The 22,531-nt window shown below is 45.0% G+C and overlaps 1 protein-coding gene across 13 annotated transcripts in view; it reads right to left on the bottom strand.

Annotated features, from left to right (window-relative positions):
* ARFIP2 (ARF interacting protein 2) overlaps positions 1 to 22,531 on the bottom strand; it is a 274,219-nt gene that overhangs the window by 24,184 nt on the left and 227,504 nt on the right. For 12 of the 13 annotated variants that reach the window (XM_086933698.1, XM_086933702.1, XM_086933705.1 and 9 more), the window contains one exon: positions 16,623 to 16,844. The exons of the other annotated variant lie outside the window; for it this stretch is intronic. In XM_086933698.1, coding sequence (XP_086789824.1) covers positions 16,623 to 16,844 — 222 coding nt within the window. The remainder of the gene's footprint in view (positions 1 to 16,622; positions 16,845 to 22,531) is intronic. 13 annotated transcript variants of the gene reach the window in all.

Genomic DNA, 22,531 nt, shown 5'->3' with positions numbered 1-22,531 from the left:
AGTCTCCTTCTTCCCCCGACGGACGTCTTTGATGTGCATTCATTGACCAACCTCTACCTAGACTCCATGTCTACAATAATCAATGAAGCCGCACCCTTGCAATTGAAGAGAGTCTCCACCAAGAACTCGAACCCATGGTACGATGGCAGACTCAATGAAGACAGACGTGTGATGCGCTTAGCTGAGCGCGCGTGGAGATCGGACCCCTCAGCACTGAACCTTAGAACGCTTAAGAGTAAGAGAAACGCTTACTTCAGAAAAATCAAACGCTCGAAATCAATATTCTTTAGCCAACAGCTGGATCAAGCTAAAAACCGACCAAAAAAACTGTTCGAGTTAGTCAAAACCCAAACCAAAATGCAACCTCCACAACCCAACAACTTAACAAAGGCTATTCCAAGTTGCGAAGACTTATCTGCTTTCTTCAAGCAAAAGAACGACACTATAAGTAGCGATCTCATCAAGGATGTAAGTCGATTCGCCGGCTCCATATGCATAACTAACACTCATGCTAAAAACAACGCTTCATGGACGTCCTTCGACACCTATTCCGAAGAATCATTCCACAAGCTGCTGGTCACCTTGAAACCCGCCAACCATCACACAGATCCCCTACCTGCCAATGCTGTTAAAGTCCTCACCCCCCTGTTCCTCCCACTCTGGACTAAAATCATCAACTGTTCCCTGCAACAAGGGCTCATCCCAGATTCCCTCAAGATTGGGCAAGTCACGCCTATACTCAAGAAACCCACAGCTGACCCGGCCGACCTAAACAACTATCGTCCTATCACCAATATCACCACTCTAGCAAAACTGTTAGAAAAATGCGTACAACTCCAACTGACAAAACACATTGAGCAGTTTGACCTCCTCAACTCTCACCAATCCGGATTCAGAGCAAAGCATAGCACGGAAACGGCCATGACACACATAATAGATGATGCCCTCCAAATCCTTGATCACAATGAGTCTTGCCTCCTCATCCTTCTTGACCTCTCTTCAGCATTTGATACGGTCGAACACGAGAATCTACTGGAGCTCCTAAATACCAGAATGGGCATATCCGGGACGGTTCTCAAATGGTTCACGTCCTTTCTGCACAACCGTTCTCAGAGGTTCAAGATCAACAACGCACTGTCCTCGCCTGTGCCAGTAACACTGGGCGTTCCGCAAGGTTCCTCCCTATCCCCCACATTGTTCAACCTCGTCATGGAACCACCCACCACCTTGCTTCAATCCTCTAAGGTACATTTCCATATGTACGCCGATGACACTCAGCTCTACCTCAAGCTTCAATCCCCTGAAGACATCAAACTGTTGAATGCCACACTAAGAAACACCCAAGCTTGGCTGGCCGACAATCACCTCAAACTAAATGCTCTGAAAACTGAGTTCCTTCTGATCTCTCCTCCTGCGAAAAAGGCCATCACCCAAACCTGGCTCAATCATCTAACCGCACTCAATGTGTAGTGTCCTCACATGATGTTTCATTCCCTATGTTTCTTCTCTCTAGCTGCTCAGCCTGTGTGTGTGTCCTCTGTATGGAATGTTGGTGCGTGGACCTTCTCTAGAGTGCCTGAGTGACTGGATGAGGTGTGACAGTTGGTGAGAGAGGCTGAGCAGCTAGCAGGCTGCTCCTGGTGGGGCTAAGAGTTACCTGTGATTTGTTATGAATTACCACCTGTTATCTTATTGCTGAATAAACCTACTTGGTTTACAACATACCAGCGTAGCGTGGTTACTACATTATTTTTGGCGACGAGTTGGAGACCTTCCCACGCAAGAAGCCTAAAAGAAGTGGAAATGTGTCCCACAACATGTTGGGAAGAAGATACCACTGAGAGCAGACGACAGGCGCAGTCAAGATGTACAAGACAAAAGAAACAGGAGCCACAAGATGAAACTAAGAACCAAAAGGAGCCACAAAGTAAGCAGCCACACAAGCAACATAAACAGCACGCCAAGAAGCCCCACCAGTGTCCATTAGACCGGACAGCCTCTACCCAAGCGTGCTGTGTGTGGTTCACCTGGGACATATGGACATTAATTGCACATTCAACAGAAGTAAGCGTGATTTATTTATTTGAATTTGGCTCTTTTAAATCAAATGAACGATGTGGAAGGACATTTGTTTCATGTGGTTCTGCGCCAAACAAGTATGTTGTACCTCATTTTATGAAGAGACAATGGCAGAGAATAAGGTTACATGTAAAATATGTCACCACTTATTTCATGAATGCTGCCCAAGGACATTTGTTTGGTGTGACGCTGCGCAAGGTAAAGCATTCTGTACTCTCTTCATTTGGTATTTTTTGACAACAACTGCTATTCTAGAAAAGTGAGAATTATCCATTTAGATTTTACACATGTCAACTCAAATTGATTGCTGCAAAGTTTTGAAATGTCAAGGAGTTCCTTACAACAAGTCTATTTTAAAGTAAATTGACAATCTTTTCTCTCATCTGGATGCTGCACTAGTTGAGAACGGTGCCCCATTTCAATTGAAAAATGCCGATTTAGGAAGCCTTCCTCTGGATGCTTCACCCATTGAGAAAGGAGCGACATTTCAATTTTTAAAAAACGCTGGATGCTGCACTCGTTTAGAATTGTGTGACATTTCAATTCATACAAGCCCTGTGCCCCACATTAACGGTACAAGTGCAGCATAAAGGTCAGTTGGTAGAGTCTGTGTTTTTGTGACATTTTCGTTTTGATAAATGTTTTTACTGGCGATTTAGGGGGCTCACAAATTGCAGTTAAACCGACATCGTCACAGTTTTAAATTATTAATGTGCGCAATGATCAGCGCGCGCTCTTACCTGCTGACGGATTCTGTGAGTGCCGGTGGCGCATGGGTTCCTTCTCCGTCTCAGCCTCTAAATGCAGTGATTTTGGGCGCATGCTTTCGCCTCCAACCACCCTGCACGGCGTCATCCAACGTGCCGCCATATTGTGGTTGCCACCTTCTTAAGCTTTGCCAAATTCACGCTCATATTCGCAGAAAGCAAAAAATTCAATGAGCTTTATGTCAGTCGTCGTGACAAGAAAAGAAGGCTGGTGTTTTACATCACGAGCAGGTATTTAACTTAGATGGATTTTGTGTCAAATGGAGCGCATGTCCAGTGCAGACAGCAAGTTTATCTTCATTGTGGAGGAAACTCTAATAGCAAGACATTTATCTATCAATAAAAAATCTTTGGAATTCATCTTAGCTCGAGCACTACTGCAACGTGGTATTGTTTATAATACTGGAATATTGTTCTTCATGTTTCTCTTCATTGATTACTGTGCAGGGGTTGCCATCTAGTGACTATTATTCACAGTTTTGCTGAGGGTGTCTTAATAACTGTTCAGTTTTCTGTGCTTAAGTCAAAATTTTCAAGTTTATGTATAGCAATGTTTAATGTTTTTTTGAAGTACAGTTGTACAGTATTATATATTAATTTGTCCTTTACATTAGGGACACATGAGGGACTATGCAAGATTTAGCTATACTTCACATGGCCTCTACACAGGGGTGAACCCTTACACGGGGTTAGTGTTCCCTACAAAAAGGTTGACCCTACGTCAGGGTAAGTTTTGGGGATTTTTATTTCTAATTTTACGCTTAATTACATTTGTACCCTTACGTGAGGGTGATCTTTTTGACTTGTTGCAGGGTCTGGGTCCCTGCGTGCGTAAGACACCTTGTGCCGCACGATAGATTGATGCAGGGTTATATTCCCTACGTGCCTCCCCACATGGAGAGCATTTTACATTTTTGGTGTCCCTTAGTGATTAGTTTGGGGCAGGACTTAGGGTGTTAGCCCCTTTGTTCACATTACTTGTCTTCCTACATGGGAGTACACATCACATTGCTTTGGTGTCCCTTATTTTAGTTTGGGGCAGGACTTAGGGTTTCAGCCCCTTTGTTCACATTATGTGTCTTCCTACATGGGAATATACAAACGGTTGTCCTTTGTTAGTGGTGGGGGCAGGATTTTGGGTTTCAGTCCCTCTATTCCACATTACGGTTGTCCCTTGTTAATGGTGGGGGCAGGATTTTGGGTTTCAGTCCCTCTATTCCACATTACAGTTGTCCCTTGTTAATGGTGGGGGCAGGATTTTGGGTGTTAGTCCCATTATTCAACATTACATTTTCAACTATATTTATTTTTTGCATTTGAGAAGGGGGATGGTTATATTGTATTCAGTAGCCATCTTTCCTTCCTGTCTTGGGTTCCTTTCCCTCTCGAGGTGCGGTGTTCCCGTCATCCCTGGGTCTGGACTTTTGACTCTGTTTTTAAATTGTTCATTTTCTCTTCATGACATTTTCTTCATTTTGGGATGTGGACTATTTATGTATGATGTACATTTATGCTTATAGTTAATTGCTTGTTCATTGTTTTGCTTTCGCTCTTTCATTTGTTCATTAGGGAAGAGGTATGTAGTGTCCTCACATGATGTTTCATTCCCTATGTTTCTTCTCTCTAGCTGCTCAGCCTGTGTGTGTGTCCTCTGTATGGAATGTTGGTGCGTGGACCTTCTCTAGAGTGCCTGAGTGACTGGATGAGGTGTGACAGTTGGTGAGAGAGGATGAGCAGCTAGCAGGCTGCTCCTGGTGGGGCTAAGAGTTACCTGTGATTTGTTATGAATTACCACCTGTTATCTTATTGCTGAATAAACCTACTTGGTTTACAACATACCAGCGTAGCGTGGTTACTACACAATGTCCAACCCACCATCGTGGACTCCGCGAAATCCCTTGGCATCACACTGGACTGCAATCTCGACATGCAGCAGCATATTAGCATAGCAACTAAAGGAGCCAACTTCCAAATCAACACGCTGAGAAAACTCAAACCCTTCCTACCACCCAAGGACTTCCAAACTGTGGTACAAGCCTTAGTCATTCCTCGCATAGACTACGGAATTGTGGCTCTCAGCGGGCTTCCCCTGACAACAACGGCTCCCCTAAGAGCCTCCCTGAACGCGGCCGCGAGACTCATCACCGGCTCAAGAAAACACTCGCATATATCCCCTGACTTAAAAGCCCTGAACTGGCTGCCTATCGAAGCCAGAATTCAGCTGAAAATTGCCTGTATGACACACTCGGCCGTACACCACAAGGCACCTAACTACCTCTCTCATAAGCTGACCATATCAAGAGGCTCAAGATCCAACAGAAGCACAAACACTCTCCTCCTGAAACCACGGAGATTCCGGAAGGAAAAAACATACAAACGCTCCTTCTCTGGAATGGCACCTAGGATCTGGAATGCACTCCCGCCAGAAACCAGGCTTATCCCGTCCACTATACTCTTCAAGAAAGAGGTGAAGGCCATCCTTATGGCTAAATACACCTGAACACTATTGATACTGGAACAATGACAGAATTTGGCTCCCTCATTATCGGCTGTCTGAATACTTACCTTTGTACACTAGGACTTGAGTGCCTCAATAACCTGCAATGCACCCACTACTGACTACTGCTCTGCCTTCAACATTGTGTTTATTCACCCTCTGGGGTGCTATAATCTTATCCGTTTAGACATTGTACTGTTTCCATATTATTGTTTCTTGATTGTTATTACTCTGTATACTCTTGTATTATTGATACCCTATTTTTGCAACTCACTGTCTACGGAATCTCATATTGATTTAAGAGTCTTGTTTATCCTAACTACTGTTTCTGTAAAGCGCTCTGATATCTGCAAAGATCTTGTTCGCGCTATATAAAACTTTAAATAAATAAATAAATAAATAAATAAATCTCACTATATACAAAACACTCAATCCAGAGGTAAATATAAGCTGAGAAGAATAAAGCCCAAAACAGAACATTGCTTAAACTAAACCAGAACAAAATAAGAAAATACTTACAACGGAAATTCAACTACAATTAAATTAACTGAAAACAGACATAAGCAATAGACAAAAAGACAAGAAAAATAGTTGAAGCCTGTATCAAGAAATGCAGGATCACAGAAAATAGTCAAATTTAAACTTAGTCTATAAAGCACAGGTCAAAATATTAACTGATACAAAAACAATTAGAAACAACCTCTACCAACAGAAAACTGTGCCAGAACAAAACCACCACACGATGGAACAGAATGTGAACCAAACCGCACCAGCAGCTGACAGGCACAGCACAACACTACACCCATATAACACAATGGGAGCAAAACTGTTATAAAAAAACATAACAGAATCAAACACAACTACCGCTACAAAGCTATCAACAGAACAGGATAATTGATTATCTGGCCAGGCACAGCACTGGAGCTGAGGTGTTCTCCACCACCAGAAACAATATCAACATATCAGAGAAGAGGGTCACACTAAACCTCCCAAAAAACAAAATAAAACCAGAAACCATCTTCAACAACACAGAGCAGAGACAAGGCCAAACTCAAATCGCTAGAGAGTCACAATCACACTCCGGCAACATGGAGTAGAGGGAGATGGAAACTTTACCCTATGAAACAGAGTCAGACTCCTCAAACTCATCACAGAACAGGTCTACAGCAAACTCACCTGGAACAATAATAATATTAATAATTACAATGTAAGCAACACACACACCTAAGCTGAACTGTTACGAAGACTTGTAATATTAGGCGTTGGAAGACAGCTCAACTGTTGTCAATTTTTCATCCTGGAATGTTGCAAGCTGAAGAGGACCTGCTGGTATCTAAACCGGGCAGGCAGCATTTGCAAAGCGCCCCTATGCCCTGGGAGCATCCTGGCGCTTAATCTAATCTGGGGGACGGTCTGACCGGTTACAGAACAAACGCCATTTCCACCGCTGCTCGGGTCGGTCGTTCGTCTAGCCCAAGCGTGTGAAACTGCAGCTTTATTTAATAACAGTGTCAAGATACCCAGCTCTCGTGTGAAGACAGCACTCTATAAATACCCTATGAATATCAACAACAATAAATTCAAACAACTGAGTATTGGAGCCAGGACTAATGTCCACTAAACAAGACAGGATGTCAGACACACTCCACAGCACCTCTTGCTACTTGTAAAGTGAAAACCTAACTGCGTAGCGACCAAGGGCGGTACATCAATCGGGGCTGCTGGGAGACGACAGAAGATTGTGAAAATTAACTGAGAAGTTGTACATTTAAACTTCACAATTCCACTACAGTTGATGTGATTTTACTGTTTAGAAGCCATTGCTGAGCTGAGGTAGAGCTAACCAATGGGAACAGCAGAGGAGGAAATGTAAGCTGACCACAACCAACATTAGAGAAAGACAGAAACTACCAATAGTATACTGGTCAGTACAAAACCACCAAAAATAAAACATTGGTATAAAAACAAGGGGATCAAAAATAAGAACTCACCAAACTAAATTCTCCACACACAACCAGGACTGAACACAAATTTATCAAACTACGAGAAGAACATCCAAATCTACCAACAGAGACAGCAAACTACACCAAAGCAAAAGTACAGCACAAGTAAATGATTACTAATGAAACATAACAAAGAAACAGAGGAATAACAACTTCCACCTTTATACAAGACAGGTTTAAAGCCAGCATTTCCAAATGATGATTTCAGACACAAATAAACTCAGACTAGACAGTGTCTGAAGAAAGATAAACACAGTGATGAGTCCAAACCATAGAGAACAAGAACAGCAGCAAAGGTACAGGAGTATAGATGGTAAAGTAAACAAATGTAGCACAGAGGTAATAAAATCAAGCAAGCTAAAGAATAAGACTCATCAGCACCCCTAACTTCAGCCATTGATTAGCCTACGAAGAACAAACTCAGTACCAAATCCAACCGGCAAGGAAAAGGACCAAGAGAAATCTCCAGTAACACAGAACAATAGCAGCAATACATCCAAGCAGCAGAATCCGACACAGTCTCAAACTAAAGCAGAACAGAATCAAATTCAACACCAACACACAACAGATGAAGAGCCAAATGCTGCTTCAACAGAACAAGATTAAAAACTAAGTTAATAAATAAAACAGGATTAAAACCAAAGTCTGCCAACAAAGAACAGAATCCAAACCTAGCGTAGAACCACAGACATGATCACGGCATCACAACTTATTACATACAGAATACGATCAGAAACCGGTCCATGAAAAAACAATGGATATAGAAACAGACATCACCAAAGGTCAAAAGGATCCAAAACAGAGCCATCAACACCGAAAATAAATCACTCTCTACCTAACTAATCAATTAACAACGGGATCAAAGGTAAATGTTACTCAACACACAAGGTCAGTTAGAAACACATCTTCTCCAACGCATTAGAGGTTACAACTGTGCTAAAACAGAACAATATCAGATAAAGTTACCACGCCCAAACAGGATGAATGCCCACCTCCACCAAAATGAAAAGCAGCAGAAACGAACTCAAACAGGGAGAAGAGAATATGAAACAAATGCAACATAGGAAAGAACAAAAGCTATAGACACCAAATAGAAGCAGAATCGAACTTGCCAAACAGAGACCAGGAGCAGAACTAACAATACATTTGGGACTAGTACTTCCATGCTCAGTAGGTTTCTTCCCTCGTTAATTTAACCCATAGTTCTATTATTTTTCTATATCAAGTGCACAATATGAAGGGTAATGTGCTTCCATGTCAACGTTAATTAGCTCAGTCACGCCTAACCTAAAGATGAAGCTGCAACAGCCTTTCATTCCCACTGGAATCCAGAATTTCCTCTTCGCCATGAGCAATGCGACACCCACAAACTTTCGCATGGCTGAGGATATGATTTTTACCAATCCCAAAAGGCACATTTGTGGGGACATATCGATGGTGTCCAGGTTCATTTCTGCAAAGGTGCCCACAATCTCCTGGCAGAAGACCTGGATCCGGGGGCACCCCGGGCTACATCTTTAGATTTGCAGAGTCTTCAGGGCACCTAGGGCATTTAGCGCTGTGTCGCAGCCCGCATCTATGAAGACTGGCAGTCGTGTGATATAGTTGATGCCGAAAAAACAAGTTACTTACCTGCACACTGTATTTCTCCAGTTTTGATAGCTTTCATAGATTCACATGCTTGGAACTTCCCCATCGTCATGGTGGGAGTCTCATGGTAGCTAGAAAAGCAGTGCTATAAAAGTACATTAGAAAACCATCAAAAAGAAAGGAAACCTTTCATATTCGTCAGAATCTTTATGTAGGTCCAAACTCTGAATAATCAGGGACAAGTCCTAGACCTCAACTCCCCAGTAGAGCCACTATACCTCGGATTTCATGCACCAATGTGTTAGGGTTAAAGTCGCATGAGGTAAAAAGAGTGACAAGCCTATACGGGGAGGAGGGAGGGCCACATGTGAATATATGAAAGATATGAATACTGAAGAACCTCCGTGTACAGTTAACTTGTTTTTTCCCCAGTATTGAATCATTCATAGAGACACATGCTTGAATCAAAGTAGATAGCAGTACCATTCGTTCAATCATAGCGAATAGGCGAAGACACATCCGTATGCATTATTAATAACTTCTAAAAATATACCACTATATGCGAGGAAAGAACTACAAACTCATAAATACATATATATATAATTATCAATATATAAATAAATATGTAACTAAACATGCAATGTGTGTGTGTATATATATATATATATATATATATTCATCAGAGGCATTCTCCGTGAATAATATCCAACAATAGAATAGAAGAACTAGATATGAAAGAACTGTATCTCACGTGAGTAGATGTCTCAGGACCGCTTGACCCACTGCAGCATCTGACTTCCATGAAGAATCCAGGCAGTAGTGCTTGGTGAATGTATGTACGTTCGACCATGTTGCCGCCCTACAGATATGAGGAAGTGATACTCTGGCAAAAAGGGCTGTAGAGGCTGCAACCTTCTTTGTGGAGTGTGCAGCAACTTTTGCGGACAGCGGCCTTCCAGCTTTGTTATGGCAAGAGACAATCGCAGAAGAAATCCAACGTGCAATACTACTTCTTGAAAGGGCTTGGCCTTTCCTTGGAGACGTAAAAGATACAAAGAGCTGATCCGATTTCCTGAAAGTCTTTTTTTTATGGATGTAGAATTTAAGGCATCGCTTCACATCCAAAGAATGTAACGCCCTTTCAGAAGGGGTGGAAGGATTTCGGAAGTATGTTCAGAGCACTATCATTTCATTTGGTTGAAAAGAAGTTGGAACCTTCTGTATAAAATGAGGGTTTGTTCTCAACATTACTTTTTCTCGTTTCAGCTGGAGAAAAGGTTCAGAAACAGTGAAAGCCTGAATCTCACGGATTCTTCTAGCCGATATGAAGGCCATTAAGAGTGCCATTTTCCACGAGACGAATTTTAAGTCAGCTTTGTGAATCGGTTCGAAGGGCGGTTTCAATAATTGAGTGAGAACTGTGTTCAACTCCCATGGAACCGCCGGGCGCTTTAAGGGTGGAAAAACTCTTCCCTTCATGAACTCTTTAACCACTCTGGTCCACCACAACAAGAGTTTTCCCGGTTTCCTGCGAAACCTGGAAATTGCAGCCAGGTGTACTTTTATTGATGAATGAGCCAATTTTGATTTTGCCAAAAGAAGGAGGTATGGCAATACTTGCTCCGAGGTCGAGAGTAAAGAATGTATGCCTTTTTCCAACACACCAGTGGCAGAATTTCCTCCATTTCGCAGCATATGACTTATTAGTGGTAGAAGCTCTGGCACGCTGTAGGATGGACTTGTAATCCGGAGTAATGTCTAGATCTGTAAATTCATAGTTGTGAGGTTCCAGGCTGATAAAACTCAAGAGATTTTATCGGAGGGTGAACTATTTGACTGTTATCCAGGCACAGCAAGTTTGGCAGTGGTTGAAAGAGAATGTGCGGAGAAATTGAGCACAGAAGTAGTTCTGGGTACCAAAACTGCCTCTGCCACGCCGGAGCTATGAGAATAAGATGGCATGGTTTCTTCTTCATTTTGCTCAGCACCCTTGGGATGAGACGGAACTGGGGGAAAGCATAGGCGAACATATCCGTCCATTGCAAATGCAGAGCGTTTCCTCAAGAGTTGGCTTGAGGAAATCTGCTGGTGAACTTTTCGCACTTTGTTGTTCACAGTCGCGAAGACATCCAGTTTCGGAGTATCCCACAGTTTGAAAATTCGGCGTACACGCTTCCAGTCTAATTCCTATTTGTGACATTGGGAGTTTGTTCTGCTTAAAGAATCCGCCCACTAGTTGTCCACGACTGAACATGCTCTATCAGCAACGCTATCTTGTGCCGGATTAGCCATCTCATAGTGCTTGGTCTGATAACGTATTAGACCTGGCGCCCTCTAGTTTGGCTAGGTAAAATATGGTTGTGGGGTTCTCTATTCTTACCAGAATAGAAGCGCCTTGGATCCTTGGAAGGAATGCCTGCAGTCTTAGAAAAACTGCTATCAGTTCCAAGAGAATGATGTGCATTTGCGTTTCCAGAACAGACCATTTCCCGTGGATTTGCAATTGTTGGAGATGCGCTCCCCAACCGTCCATTGAGGCATCGGAAGTCATAACATAACTGGGCTGAGGTGTATGAAATGAAAGGCCTAGAGAGATATTTCATTTTTTTTCCACCATGTCAGAGCCGGTTTCATTGTCTGAGAGATTTGGATAATGTCTTTGAAGGAGCCCCACACCTGAATCCACTGCATGTCCAGCTGCTCCTGGAGAGGTCCCATGTGTAGACAACAATTTGGAATTAACAGGATGCATGATGACAGCTTCCCCAGCAAAGATTTGTACACTCTCACACAAGTGGATTCTTTTGCGCGCAGATGGGCTGACAAGTGCATTATCTTATCCTTCCTTTCTGGAGTTGGAAAAGCCTTCATCAACCTGGTGTCCAGTACCGCCCGAGAAAAATACGTTCCTGACTTGTGATCAGATAGGATTTCTCTACATTGAGTTGCAAGCCTAGAGACTTGATCAGCTGTTGACAAGCCCGCTTAGATATTCTTGCAGAGCAGAACGTGGGCCCTTTCACCAGCCAATCGTCCATGTAGGGATGAAGCTGGTGGCCCTGCCCTCTCAGAAATGTAGCTACCGGAGCAATACATTTCGGGAAAACTCTGGGAGCTGAGCGAAGGCAGAAGGGTAGAACTTTGAACTGATAGTGACACCCTGCCACCTCGAACCTCAGGAATTGGAGGCGCTTCGCATGAATGAGCATGTGGAAGTATTAGTCCAAGAGATCGAGGGACACTAAGAAATCTCCTTTGTTCACCAATAAGAGAACCTCTTGAAGGGACAACATTCTGAATGATTGTATCTTGATGTATTTATTCATCTGTCTGGTATTTATTCATCTGTCTGAAGTCCATGACCTGTCTTCATTTCCCTCATTTTTTCCGTATAAGGAAGGAGTTGGAATAGAAGCCTTTCCCTCATAGGCTGAAAGGAACTTTCTCTATTGCTACAGCAAGGCAGAGATTTCTTGCTTTAGCAAAAGAAGATGTTGATGCTTTCTCCTTGAAAGCGGATTTCAAGTAGGAATATGACCAAATTCTAAGGTATGACCCTGATAGCTTATGTCCAGTACATATTTGTCCTTTGTAATGGCTTCCCATAGGCGCAGAAAGGGAGAAAGATGATGAAACTGGTGAGACTGGAGGCTGGTGGGTGGAAAATGTCACTGTCGTCTAGAGGAATCCTGTGATTTACCATGAGCTGACGGCTTGCGTCTAGCTGGTTGTATGACGCACTGGAAGTACGGAAGTGCTGCTGCTTCTGCTGTTCTCCATTCTTCAGTCTGTAAGCCTGTTGGGAATACGGCTGATATAAGTTTGATTGGTAGGACGATCTTTGTTGAAACTGCCCTCGTCCTCAGCCACCACAAAAGGACTGAAAACGCCTTTGCTGCAGCATACCCAATGAACGTCCTGTCTCTGTAACCTTCTTGATACCAGGCAACTCTTCGGTAACATGTTTTCCAAACAGGTTTTGTCCATCGAAGGAAATATCTAAAATCTTTAATTGAATCTCAGGGAGGAATGACGTCGCTCTCAGCCAGCCCTGCCTCTAGAGAATAGAAGCTCCTGCCACTTGTCTGAACACAATCGAAGACAGATCCATTGCTGAATCAATGACTTCAGAAGAAGCTCTAAAGCCTTCCTGCAGGAGATCTTTTGCTTCCTTCTTTTTATCTTCGGGAAGGTGATCAAGAAGAGGTGCAAGATCCAACCAAAATCGGCGGTCATACCATCCCAATATCGCCATGGCGTTGGGAGGCCTTGATGGAAGTAGCAGCCATAGTAGCAAAGCGTCTGCTGATGCGGTCTCTGTCCGGAGGTACTGAACAAGGAGATAGCGGATTCCTGGAGCGCCTCTGTGCGGCTTGAATTATTACTGAATCCAGTCGAGGACGCCCAATCAAACACGCTGTAGCCGAATCGGGAGCTTTGTACCGCTTTTACATCCTCTGCAACACTGCGGGAACGAAGGCCGGATTTTTCATAAGCTTTAAACCTTCATTCCATATATATTCCACAATTGGTATGGATCGTACCGATTTTTTAGCCGTATCTTAGAAATCATAGAGGAAGCATTCGGTTTGTACCATAGGCAAGGGTAAGTCAAATCTTTTAGAGGACCTTTCTAGCAACTCATGTAACCCTCTCATATCACCCGGAGGTGAACCCGCTGGAGAGGGAGGGGAGGCGACGGCAAAGATGGAGCAACGTAATCATCCCACATGCGGCGTACAAAATTGGGATCCTGAATGAGCTCACCCTCTTCAGGCTGATCGTCTGCTTCACTCTCGATGTAGTCGTCCTGAATCATAAGGCACTGATGTGCTGGTCTCTCTTCTTGAGAAGCAGGTGGTGGAGTAACTACTGGTGATGGCAAATGAACCTGAATGCCTGGTCCTCCGAGCGTCAGCGGTACTGGAGAGTGAGAGTTCAGAAATTGTTTGTAATAATCATGCACCAAGTCTAAGGTCGGTGACCAGGGAGGGTGGCACCAGCATGGAATCTCTGTGTTCCTCCTGTTGCTCCTTGTAAGCCTCATATGAATAGTGCTCCTGGAAAGAGTTGTATCAATGAAGGAATAATCTCTTTCTATGTACTCCGATGTGAGGAATAATCTCTTTCTATGTACTCCAATGTGTCCTGCATATGTGTCTCCTCATCCTCATCTGTGTCATAACATTTAACCCTGCGCTGAGATGGGCTGTAAGCTTGACCAAACAAACTTTCATCTCCTGATTTCTCTTTATCAAGAAGGTGAGAGGGAGGAAGCGGTGGTATTTTGGTTAAAGATGTCAGACCTGGAGACTTTTGGAACAACTGGAGTCTTTAATGTCTTTTTTTGGTTCCGTCAACGACAGCGTCGACAAAGGGAGATGTTTGAAAGTTATCGTCGTCGATATCGGCAGTCTAGCAGGGGATTTAAACACTGTGGTCGACGGAGTGCCCATTGGCGGGCCGTAAACTATGTCGTAGACGGAGCTGTATACGTAACCGTCGACGCAGTGGTCGTCGTCGACGATGCCACGGACGAGATGAGCGTCGTCACAGTATTCGTCGACTAGGCCGTCACACCGCTATCGTCGACAGGGCCACAGCTGCAGACGTCAATGGAGATTTGGCTGTCGTTCTCGACAACCGGTCCGTCGACTGAGATTTTTTCGTCGACGATGCCTGAGAGGTGTGACAGGCAGAGAAGCAGTAGAAGACTTATTTAGACCAGAGTCTCTTAGTTTAAGGGCTGCTTTTTCAGCAGAGGAGGTTTACTCTGCCATCATTTTCTGAGGATCTGCCTTTAATGAGGTAGAGCCCTCATTTTTACGTTTCCTCTCAGCGGAGGATGGCCCAGGACTCTCTTCAACTTCAGATCCAGAATCTGATCTAGATTTTTTCTTTTGGAGCCATGTTAACAATCTGGCCTCCCTGTCCTTTAGGGTTTTGACCGAAAAAGTCCTGCGGTCTTTATAGTGCTTTGCTGTATGTTTGGTATAAAGGCAATAGAGACATTCCTTGTGGGGGTCCTCTGAGAAAAGTCTCACCTTTCCACAAGATCTGCAGGGCCTAAAAAGCTTCTTCTTAGATCCATCTGACATTTCAGAAGGAAAGAAGGTTGAAACCCAGTACCTTGAAGTGAATTTAGCAGGGTCAAAAGTTCACTCAATGACAAACTGAGAAGAGCTCAGGGAGACTCCCTTACACACGACGTGCGGTAGAAATCTGCGATATGGTGGTTCTGCTGGGGAGTTGAGGTCTAGGGCTTGTCTCTGATTGGTCAGAGTTTGGACCTACATAAAGATGCTGACGAATGTGAAAGTTTTCCTTTCTTTTTGATTTGTTTTCTAATATACTTTTATAGAACTCTTTTTCTACCTATCGTGAGACTCCCACCATGACGACAGGGAAAATTCAAGCAGGTGAATCTAAGAAAGATTCAATAATGGAGAAATAGGAGGTTAATTATATGTAGCCTATGGTTAGAAGTCTACTCCCAGTTTATATACAACAAAATGTCCAGGCCACGTCAGACAATAGGGCCTCTAGCGTCCTGTCTCATTTAGTACTCACCGCTGGTGTCGGGAGTGGTGCTTTAGCGTGCATTGCATCATACAAGCGAGTAATTAATATGAGTCTAGACAAAGCAGATGTAAACTATTGAGATTCGACTGGGGAACTGGGAAATGCACTCATTATGCCCTGCCCCGATAGCCTATAACATGCAAAGACCATTAAGAGGGACCATGTGGAAGTCTTAACTAACTAAATATTTAAGAAAATGCTGGACTTGGGAACAGCTGTCTTGATTGTTCCTGTCAGTCTGATATCTATAGCATGCTGTTCTCCAGTACGCCTGCTAGCTTCAAAGTCACACAAACTACAGACAGCTGCACTGTTCAGATGTCAGCAAAGGAGTGATCATGCAGTAAATGTATGGTAGAGCGAAATGAGTCTTCATTTACAGGATATACTCATTCCAGGTCACCTAAACCAAAATCACAGATTGAGTCCAGATATGCTTTCTGGATTTAGAAGGCAGATGTGTAGGGGGAGCCCTGACTGGCCTGTGAGCAGCCAGTGTTTGGACCAATGTGATGATTTGCTCTCGGTTCAGGAGCATCAAGGATATCTTCCAGCGGGTCTTCATGAATGAAAAAACGCAAAGCTTTGGATCAGCAGTCGTTGCAGGCAAGCCTTTCAAGGACAACGACATACTCAGCGGCACTGATGAACCCTGCGACAGCACATGTCTCGAGGACAAGGGACTTGACACCTAAAATAGTTTTTTTTTCTTCAAGTGTGCAGGTGACATACAGTTTTGAAACAATAACTTTAAAAATGAATATGTACAAAATCACCATTACTGGTGTTCTGGAGTCCCTCTGGTTGAGTGAGAAACAGTACTTAGTGGCATGGTGGGCCCATGAGGGAGCATAGGGCCAGAACCAGAAGGCGTGTTTTATGATATAGTCTTTTTAAAAGTAATTCAAGGAGCTCCTGTTTCGCTGATAGGAACAAAATAAGTGTGGACGAAAGAGTAATGTGGGAGACATAAGGGGTGTGCAGAGCAGATACAGTTTGAACAAGTTTCTCGGATTGATCAAAAACATAAACAAGATTAGAAGGAAAGAAGAAGTAGCTGAATAAGTCCATCAGGGATTGCGGATGGGTTCACACAGCTTATACCTGTAGTTCTGGCGATTTCTGGCTCAAGTCCGAGAAGGCATCTCCCAGGGCACGTTGCGTTTGCACCATGTTATAGAAGTGGTTGGTCAGCGCTCTGGCCAGCTGCAATACACTTTCATATTTACGTTTCGTATCCCGCAGTAACTCTATCTGCGTCTCCAGCTCCAAGTCGACCGTACGTGACCCCCTACCAAAGCGCTCTGAGAACATCTGCTTCGTACACTAGGAAGAAAAGCAAGAGGCCAGTCAGATGTAGAAGGAATCCAGAAATAACTTAAAAGCACAGTAAAAGAAATGGTGACTGGCTACCACTGTAGATGAAACAATAGGTGAAGACCCTATAGCAAGGCCTTGGTGCAGGACAGCAACTGAGGGTCCAGGGATACAGACTCATACTACCATCATTACGGTACGGTAGAACTGTGAGCAAAGCGACCGATACTGCCATCATGAGAGTACGAGAGAACTGTGACCACAGAGACCCATACCACCACCATGAGGGTACGAAAGAACTGTGACCACAGAGACCGATACCACCACCATGAGGGTACGAGAGAACTGTGACCACAGAGACCAATACCGCCATCATGAGAGTACGAGAGAACTGTGACCACAAAGATCGATATAACCACCATGAGGGTACGAGAAATCTGTGACCACAGAGACCGATACCACCATCATGAGAGTACGAGAGAACTTTGACCACAGAGATCGATACCACCATCATGAGAGTACGAGAGAACTGTGACCACAGAGACCGATACCGCCATTATGAGAGTACAAGCGAACTGTGACCACAGAGACCGATACGGCCATCATGAGGGTTCGAGAGAACTGTGACTACAGAGACCCATACCACCACCATGAGGGTAGGAGAGCACTTGGACCACAGAGATCGATACCACCATCATGAGGGTAGAAGAGAACTTTGACCACAGAGACCCATACCACCATCATGAGACTGTGAGAGAACTGTGACCACAGAGACCCACACCACCATCATGAGGGTAGAAGAGAACTTTGACCTCAGTCGCCCATTCCACCATCATGAGAGTACGAGAGAACTGTGACCACAGAGACCCATACCACCATCATGAGAGTACGAGAGAACTGTGACCACAGAGACCCATACCACCATCATGAGAGTACGAGAGAACTGTGACCACAGAGACCCATACCACCACCATGAGGGTACGGGAGAACTGTGACCACAGAGACCGATACCACCATCATGAGAGTACGAGAGAACTTTGACCACAGAGAGCGATACCACCACCATGAGGGTAGGAGAGAACTTTGACCAAAGAGATCGATACCACCATCATGAGAGTACGAGAGAACTTTGACCACAGAGATCGATACCACCATCATGAGAGTACGAGAGAACTGTGACCACAGAGACCCATACCACCACCATGAGGGTACGAGAGAACTGTGACCACAGAGATCGATACAACCATCATGAGAGTACGAGAGAACTTTGACCACAGAGAGCGAAACCACCACCATGAGAGTACGAGTGAACTTTGACCAAAGAGATCGATACCACCATCATGAGAGTACGAGAGAACTTTGACCGCAGAGATCGATACCACCATCATGAGAGTACAAGAGAACTTTGACCGCAGAGATCGATACCACCATCATGAGAGTACAAGAGAACGTTGACCACAGAGACCCATACCAGCACCATGAGGGTAGAAGATAACTGACCTCAGTCGCCCATTCCACCATCATGAGGATAGAAGAGAACTCTGACCACAGTCGCCCATTCTACCATCATGAGGGTAGAAGAGAACTTTGACCACAGTTGCCCATTCCACCATCATGAGAGTACAAGAGAACTGTGACCACAGAGACCCATTCTACCATCATGAGGGTAGATGAGAACTTTGACCTCAGTCGCCCATTCCACCATCATGAGGGTAGAAGATAACTTTGACCAGAGTCGCCCAGTTCACCATCATGAGGGTAGAAGAGAACTTTGACCACAGTCGCCCATTCCACCATCATGACGGTAGAAGAGAACGTTGACCACAGTCGCCCATTCCACCATCATGAACTTTGACCCCAGGCGCCCATTCCACCATCATGAGGGTAGAAGAGAACTTTGACCACAGTCGCCAATTCCACCATCATGAGGGTACAAGAGAACTTTGACCACAGTCGCCCATTCCACCATCATGAGAGTACGAGTGAACTGTGACCACAGAGACCGATACCGCCATCATGATGGTACGAGAGAACTGCGACCACAGAGATCGATACCACCATCATGAGGGTAGAAGAGAACTTTGACCTCATTCGCCCATTCCACCATCATGGAGAGTATGAGAGAACTGTGACCACAGAGACCCATACCACCATCATGAGAGTACGAGAGAACTGTGACCACAGAGACCCATACCACCATCATGAGAGTAGAAGAGAACTTTGACCTCAGTCGCCCATTCCACCATCATGAGAGTACGAGAGAACTGTGACCACAGAGACCGATACCACCATCATGAGAGTACGAGAGAACTTTGACCACAGAGAGCGATACCACCACCTCGAGGGTACGAGAGAACTTTGACCAAAGAGATCGATACCACCATCATGAGAGTACGAGAGAACTTTGACCACAGAGATCGATATCATGAGAGTACGAGAGAATTGTGACCTCAGAGACCCATATCACCATCATGAGAGTACGAGAGAACTGTGACCACAGAGACCCATACCACCACCATGAGGGTACGAGAGAACTGTGACCACAGAGACCGATACCACCATCATGAGAGTACGAGAGAACTTTGACCACAGAGAGCGATACCACCACCATGAGAGTAAGAGTGAACTTTGACCAAAGAGATCGATACCACCATCATGAGAGTACGAGAGAACTTTGACCACAGAGATCGATACCACCATCATGAGAGTACAAGAGAACTTTGACCGCAGAGATCGATACCACCATCATGAGAGTACAAGAGAACGTTGACCACAGAGACTCATACCAGCAACATGAGGGTAGAAGAGAACTTTGACCTCAGTCGCCCATTCCACCATTATGAGAATAGAAGGGAACTCTGACCACAGTCGCCCATTCCACCATCATGAGGGTAGAAGAGAACTTTGACCACAGTCGCCCATTCCACCATCATGAGAGTACAAGAGAACTGTGACCACAGAGACGCATACCACCATCATGAGGGTACGAGAGAACTGTGACCACAGAGACGGATACCACCATCATGAGGGTACGAGATAACTGTGACCACAGAGACCCATACCACCAACATGAGAGTACGAGAGAACTGTGTCCACAGAGACGGATACCACCATCATGAGAATACGAGAGAACTGTGACCACAGAGACGGATACCACCATCATGAGAGTACGAGAGAACTGTGACCACAGAGAGCGATACCACCACCATGAGGGTACGAGAGAACTTTGACCACAGAGACAGACACCATCATCATGAGAGTACGAGAGAACTGTGACCACAGAGACCCATACCACAACCATGAGGGCAAGAGAGAACTTTGACCACAGAGACCGATACCACCACCATGAGGGTACGAGAGAACTGTGACCACAGAGACGGATACCACCATCATGAGAGTATGAGAAAACTGTGACCTCAGTCGCCCATTCCACCATCATGAGGGGAGAAGATAACTTTGACCCCAGTCGCCCATTCCACCATCATGAACTTTGACCCCAGTCGCCCATTCCACCATCATGAGGGTAGAAGAGAACTTTGACCACAGTCGCCCATTCCACCATCATGAGGCTACGGGAGAACTTTGAGCACAGTCGCCCATTCCACCATCATGTGAGTACAAGAGAACTGTGACCACAGAGACCCAAACCACCATCATGAGAGTACGAGAGAACTGTGACCACAGAGACCCACACCACCATCATGAGGGTAGAAGAGAACTGTGACCACAGAGACCGATACCACCATCATGAGAGTACCAGAGAACTTTGACCACAGAGAGCGATACCACCACCATGAGGGTACGAGAGAACTGTGACCACGGAGACCCATACCACCATTATGAGGGTACGAGAGAACTGTGACCACAGAGACCGATATCACCATCATGGGGGTACGAGAGAACTTTGACCACAGAGATCGATACCACCATCATGAGAGTACGAGAGAACTTTGACCACAGAGATCGATATCACCATCATGAGAGTACGAGAGAACTGTGACCTCAGAGACCCATATCACCATCATGAGAGTACGAGAGAACTGTGACCAGAGAGACCCATACCACCACCATGAGGGTACGAGAGAACTGTGACCACAGAGACCGATACCACCATCATGAGAGTACGAGAGAACTTTGACCACAGAGACTGATACCGCCATCATGAGAGTAGGAGAGAACTTTGACCACAGAGACCGATACCGCCATCATGAGAGTAGGAGAGAACTTTGACCACAGAGATCGATACCACCACCCTGAGGGTACGAGAGAACTTTGACCACAGATAGCGATACCACCATCATGAGAGTACGAGAGCACTGTGACCACAGAGACCGATACCACCATCATGAGGGTTCGAGAGAACTTTGACCACAGAGAGTGATACCACCATCATGAGAGTACGAGAGCACTGTGACCACAGAGACCGATACCACCATCATGAGGGTTCGAGAGAACTTTGACCACAGAGAGCGATACCACCATCATTAGAGTACGAGAGAACTGTGACCACAGAGATCGATACCACCATCATTAGAGTACGAGAGAACTGTGACCACAGAGACGGATACCACCATCATGAGGGTTCGAGAGAACTGTGACCACAGAGATCGATACCACCATCATTAGAGTACGAGAGAACTGTGACCACAGAGAGGGATACCACCACCATGAGAGTACGAGAGAACTGTGACCACAGAGACCGATACCGCCATCATGAGAGTAGGAGAGAACTTTGACCACAGAGACCGATACCGCCATCATGAGAGTACGAGAGAACTGTGACCACAGAGACGGATACCACCATCATGAGAGTACGAGAGAACTGTGACCACAGAGACGGATACCACCATCATGAGAGTACAAGAGAACTGTGACCACATAGAGCGATACCACCACCATGAGGGTACGAGAGAACTTTGACCACAGAGACAGATACCACCATCATGAGAGTACGAGAGAACTGTGACCACAGAGACCCATACCACAACCATGAGGGCAAGAGAGAACTGTGACCACAGAGACCGATACCACCATCATGAGAGTACGAGAGAACTGTGACCCCAGAGACGGATACCACCATCATGAGAGTACGAGAGAACTGTGACCACAGAGACGGATACCACCATCATGAGAGTACAAGAGAACTGTGACCACATAGAGCGATACCACCACCATGAGGGTACGAGAGAACTTTGACCACAGAGACAGATACCACCATCATGAGAGTACGAGAGAACTGTGACCACAGAGACCCATACCACCATCATGAGGGTTCGAGAGAACTGTGACCACAGAGACCGATACCGCCATCATGAGAGTAGGAGAGAACTTTGACCACAGAGACCGATACCGCCACCATGAGAGTACGAGATAACTGTGACCACAGAGACCCATACTACCATCATGAGAGTACGAGAGAACTGTGACCACAGAGACCCATACCACCATCATGAGAGTTCGAGAGCACTGTGACCACAGAGACCGATACCACCACCATGAGGGCACGAGAGAACTGTGACCACAAAGATCGATACCGCCATCATGAGAGTACGAGAGAACTTTGACCACAGAGACCGATACCACCATCATGAGAGTACGAGAGAACTTTGACCACAGAGACCGATACCGCCATTATGAGAGTACGAGAGAACTTTGACCACAGAGACCGATACCACCATCATGAGAGTACGAGAGAA

This window comes from Lissotriton vulgaris, chromosome 8, assembly GCF_964263255.1.
Source record: "Lissotriton vulgaris chromosome 8, aLisVul1.2, whole genome shotgun sequence".
Taxonomy (NCBI): Eukaryota; Metazoa; Chordata; class Amphibia; order Caudata; family Salamandridae; genus Lissotriton; species Lissotriton vulgaris.
Note: the sequence above shows the minus strand (reverse complement) of the source record. Positions and strands in the feature narration are given on the sequence as shown.